Below are 4250 nucleotides of genomic sequence, written 5' to 3'. Positions count from 1 at the left end.
GGAATGCAAGCGGGTTTTGAGTTAAAGGTCACTGAAAACCATTCAGTTTGACTTCAGTGTGTTTCTTTATCTTTGAGCTACAACACACATCTGTTTATGATTCTCCTTAATAGCTTCATCTTCTTGAGAACAAGCGCATCAGTTATGCCGGGAGACAAAACTGTGGTGAAGTAGACACTGATGATTTCAGCACTAGCAGGATCAGGCATGCACTCACTCAATGCCATTTATCAGCTACGTGGACCACAGGAGAGAAGTCCTCCCCTCCACCTTTGCTATTGTCCATCTTTGTTTCAGCCAGGAAACAGCTTGCAGCTGTTAGCAGAGCCCAGACTGCTGCTGCAACAGCAGCCCCATCTCCACAGCCAGGAATGATACTCCAGTCCCACCTTCATGCTGAGAACAGTCAGGCTTATGCTTTGAAGTTGCCTGGTTTTCATCTCCCTGAGAGCTCATGCATCCTCTTGACATCAGTATTAAGACGAGAAAGAGCTGCTTAAAAAGGGACTATGAAACCCTAAGTGTTTCACCAAGAGCATTTTGCTACTTCAGAAGTTTCTCACACCCCTCCAAAGTGCAGCAGGCTTGCACACTACTTCAGGCACCCAGATATTGATGGCAGCTTGTGCAGGAAAATGCTTTAACGTGGAAAGGAGGAAGTGGGACTGAGTCAGAGGGCCCAGGGACACACATGGACTCTGTCGCTGCGTCTCCCACTGACTTGACCTGACGAGGTCGCTTGGATGTGGATGCATTTCCACTCTCAGTGCATCTGTTTCCTTTCTCCCCTTCCACGGCCACAGTGGGTCAGGACATGGGCTGTACCACCACAGAGGATGGAGCAACTAGTACTGTGAAGCTCTCATCTCCTCAAGAACTGACCCTCCACTAATCTCTCAAAAAAAGCCCAAACAAGCTATCTGAATAGTTGCTGTAAAGCTGGCAGGAGACTAGCAGTGGGGAACCCACACTCGCAGTCCCAAAGCAATGTCCTGTGAAAGATTTGTAAACCAGCTCTGGTCCTGCAGAGTGCTGACAAAGGGTAGGTGTACTGACAGGGTGGATGTTTAGCTGGCAGATCTATGGATTCAGGTGCAGGCATTTCCAGCTCTTACCTGTGACACTTTCCTTCTTGCCAAGGAGCCAGAACTCGTCGACAACGGCCAGTACCTCAATGACATCTCCCACGAAGAGGGGCAGCTCCTCAGAGACGCTGGGACAGAAATCAAAGACTGCTCGGACCACGGAGCCAGCCTCCATTGCGCAGGGTCTGAAGATGGATCAGTACCTAAGGCTGAGACACAGACAAAGACCATTAGCAGCCAGAAACACCTGAAATTATCACATATACACTCAGAAAGAAAAAACCTCCCTGAGCACGAGAGGCAGAAACACTGTGAGCGGGTTCTGTCCTGAGGTCACTCAACTTCAGATTTGCTGCTGCAGGAGTCAGGGGTCTCCAGCAATGCAGCCCCTATGGTCCAGCCTGCCTTGTCCAGCCTCTCTGTCTGTCTCTGTGGGGACATGTGTTTGTGCTGTAATGGGGGGAGAAGCAACATGAAAACTGGAAATTAACTCCCATCAGGAAGGAAGTAAGAGGAGGAGAGGAAGCTCAGCACTTCCCTGACATGCAGGGCAGGGTCCTGAGCCCGCCAGGGCCAGGTGGGCAGATAGCACCACTCACGCAGTCTCACCATGCATGCTCTGGCAGGACAGGCACAGGCATCCCCTTTCCCATGCCACTGCTCAGGGCCACAGGAGTCAAGCGCTGGAGCAGCATCACACTTCTGCCCAGCAAGGGAAAAGACACAAAGTCCACTGAGGCAAGCTCACCCCGCCATCCTGTTCCCCACCAGCAAATTCTTCCCATCTCTGCCTGGGCTGACACAGCCTGGGCATTCTCAGATCTGGCTGGAAATGCCTCTTCTGCCTTTAGGTACCAGGCTCAGTCATCCCCTGGGAGGCCCCACCATGGCTTTTGGCAGAAGCCAGGCTGAGATGAGGGTGCAGACCCTGTCCAAGACTGTGGGAGCCAAGGTTGAAATTCACCCTGGGAGGGGACCTGAAGGTAGGCAAAGATGTCTTCATCAAGAACCATGTCCTGCATTCCCTCTTCCTATGTAAGCGACTGCTGAGTCACTACACTTTTTCTATTTCATCTTTGCTTTGTACCATGCAGCCTCACCACCAAGGCAATACATCACACCAAGGCAGCAGCAGTCCTGCAGCTTCAGCTGCTCCTTCCCCTTTTCCCCGATCCTTCAGCAGAGAAACTGAAAACTGTATCCATTCAAGGCAATCAAGAACCCTGAGATTATTTCTCAATATCTGCACCTCAGACTGGTGAATGCTTCCCTTCATCCTCCTGTCCCACTGCAATTACAGGCAGAGTACAGCACTGCTGACACCCCTCTGGGGTGCTTCAGAGCGCTGTCCTCTGTGACGCCAGGACATCAGCATCTTCTTAACCAGCCCCCCTGACATGGGCTGCTTTCCTCCCACATCACAAGGACAGTCCTTGCTCTGTCCGGTCTGACACAGCTTCCCTCCAACGAGACCCAACCGACTCCCCTCCCAAAGCATCTCTATGTGCATGGTGAACAGTCACCCTCCAGGTGCCGCCCAGCCTCAATACCCAGCCCATACTTGGTATGGCTGGTCAAGCAGTCCCACCTGGCTAAGAGCAGAAAGAGCATGGTGACGACACACACCACCACCCACAGCAAACACATGGGGCTTCCGGGGCCCCCATTTCTCCACACAGCCATGCAGCACTGCCCACCTGAGCCCTGGAAAGTCACGAAGCAGGGACGTTAACACACGGATGAGAAAAACATCCCCGCTGACGAGGTGCAGCCAACTTCCAGCCAGAGCGCCAGCAGGGGATCCAGCCAGGGAAAGGCTTTCTGCTGACGGGACCGCTCTGTTTATCCAGTCCAGCTCACCTCCTGGGAACAAAGCGGGTTTGTACTCGGCAGGAACAGCTTCCTCAGCATGTCCCTCCCCATCCCCAGCCGTGCCCCAACTGCAGCCAGCACACTGTGCCCCCGCCCCAGCCACCCTCACCTCTGCCGTCCGGTCTGTCACTCCTATTGCTCTCCACTGCCTTCCCCGTAACACGTGGGCTCCTTGGGGCACAGGCTGTCCCTTTGTCAACAGCGTTGTGCTGGCTGTACAAACAAAGAGCCCAATATCCACCAGCCGACAGCACTTTACCACCAAAAAGAGATGAATGGACTGGAGTGAATCAGGAGCACAAAGAGCTGCAGTTCAGGGTAGCAGGAACCCACTGAGGCAGAAGGAGTAACAGTATTAAAAACATGACCACGTGGAGCAGGGAAAAAGATGGAAGAGCTATCAATTAGCTTGGAAATACTGAAGACAAGGAAGGAGCCTTGCGCTGTTCAAAGTGGGGTGGCTGGGGCATGCTGCTACGTGCTCTGACAGGAACAGGAGAGCAGCAGGGACAGGCTCAGCAGCAGCAGGCCCTAGCAGGCACCTGGGGCTGCCCTCCACCCTGCAGACAGGCACAGGGCACCACTGAGCTCAGGGTGCTACAAATCCATGCCATACTCTGAATATACAGACTTCACAGCTGAGCCAGACAACGGGGAAAAAATATGGCAGGGGTAATTGCTGCCTCAGGGTAGTTTCTCCTGGAGCACATGATGGTACAGTGAGATTTCTTGCATTTCTTCTGTCAAAGGTGTAATGTAAGAGTGGGTTGAGGAGTGCAAGTATTACAGCATGGGCACTTCAGACCCAAACCCCGGCTTTGCAGCAGTCACTGGGGTGAGGATACAGCCCCCCCCATTGCCTCAGGCTCAGATACTGCTGTGAAAACAGCAGCGCCACTTCCTTAACTCACCTGCAGCTGGCGGTACTCATTCATTAAAATGTGCAAGATTTTCCAAGGAGAGAAGACTGAGAGGGGCAGGCAGGATTGCAATTGTTCTGCCATGTATATATTGGTTGCAGCTATAATAAAACATGGGCACTAACTTATGTGAAAAACATTCCCTGAGAGCCAGCCCATGAGGCAAGAAAGCATGAAGTAACTTCTGAAACTGCCAAAAAAAGAATCCTAAAAAGCTCATGTTCCCTATGCAGCACTGAGAAGAGAAGGATCACTCCCTCACTTCATCTGAATCTAGACAATATGCCCCTGTATTTGAAAGCAGTAAATCAGTCTGGTGGGGTTTGCTTGCTCCATAACATGACTTGAACACAAAATATTATGTTTTCCAGGA

The 4250-nt window shown here is 52.0% G+C and overlaps 1 protein-coding gene across 1 annotated transcript in view; it reads right to left on the bottom strand.

The window, feature by feature from the left end:
• DNMBP (dynamin binding protein) overlaps nt 1-1260 on the bottom strand; it is a 26078-nt gene extending 24818 nt beyond the window's left edge. The window contains exon 1 of the mRNA XM_010193344.1: nt 1116-1260. Within this exon, the coding sequence (XP_010191646.1) occupies nt 1116-1260 (145 nt within the window). The remainder of the gene's footprint in view (nt 1-1115) is intronic.
• Nucleotides 1261-4250: the final 2990 nt, after the last annotated feature.

The sequence above is a fragment of the Mesitornis unicolor genome, unplaced genomic scaffold, assembly GCF_000695765.1.
Source record: "Mesitornis unicolor isolate BGI_N332 unplaced genomic scaffold, ASM69576v1 scaffold4991, whole genome shotgun sequence".
NCBI classification, from domain to species: domain Eukaryota; kingdom Metazoa; phylum Chordata; class Aves; order Mesitornithiformes; family Mesitornithidae; genus Mesitornis; species Mesitornis unicolor.
Note: the sequence above shows the minus strand (reverse complement) of the source record. Positions and strands in the feature narration are given on the sequence as shown.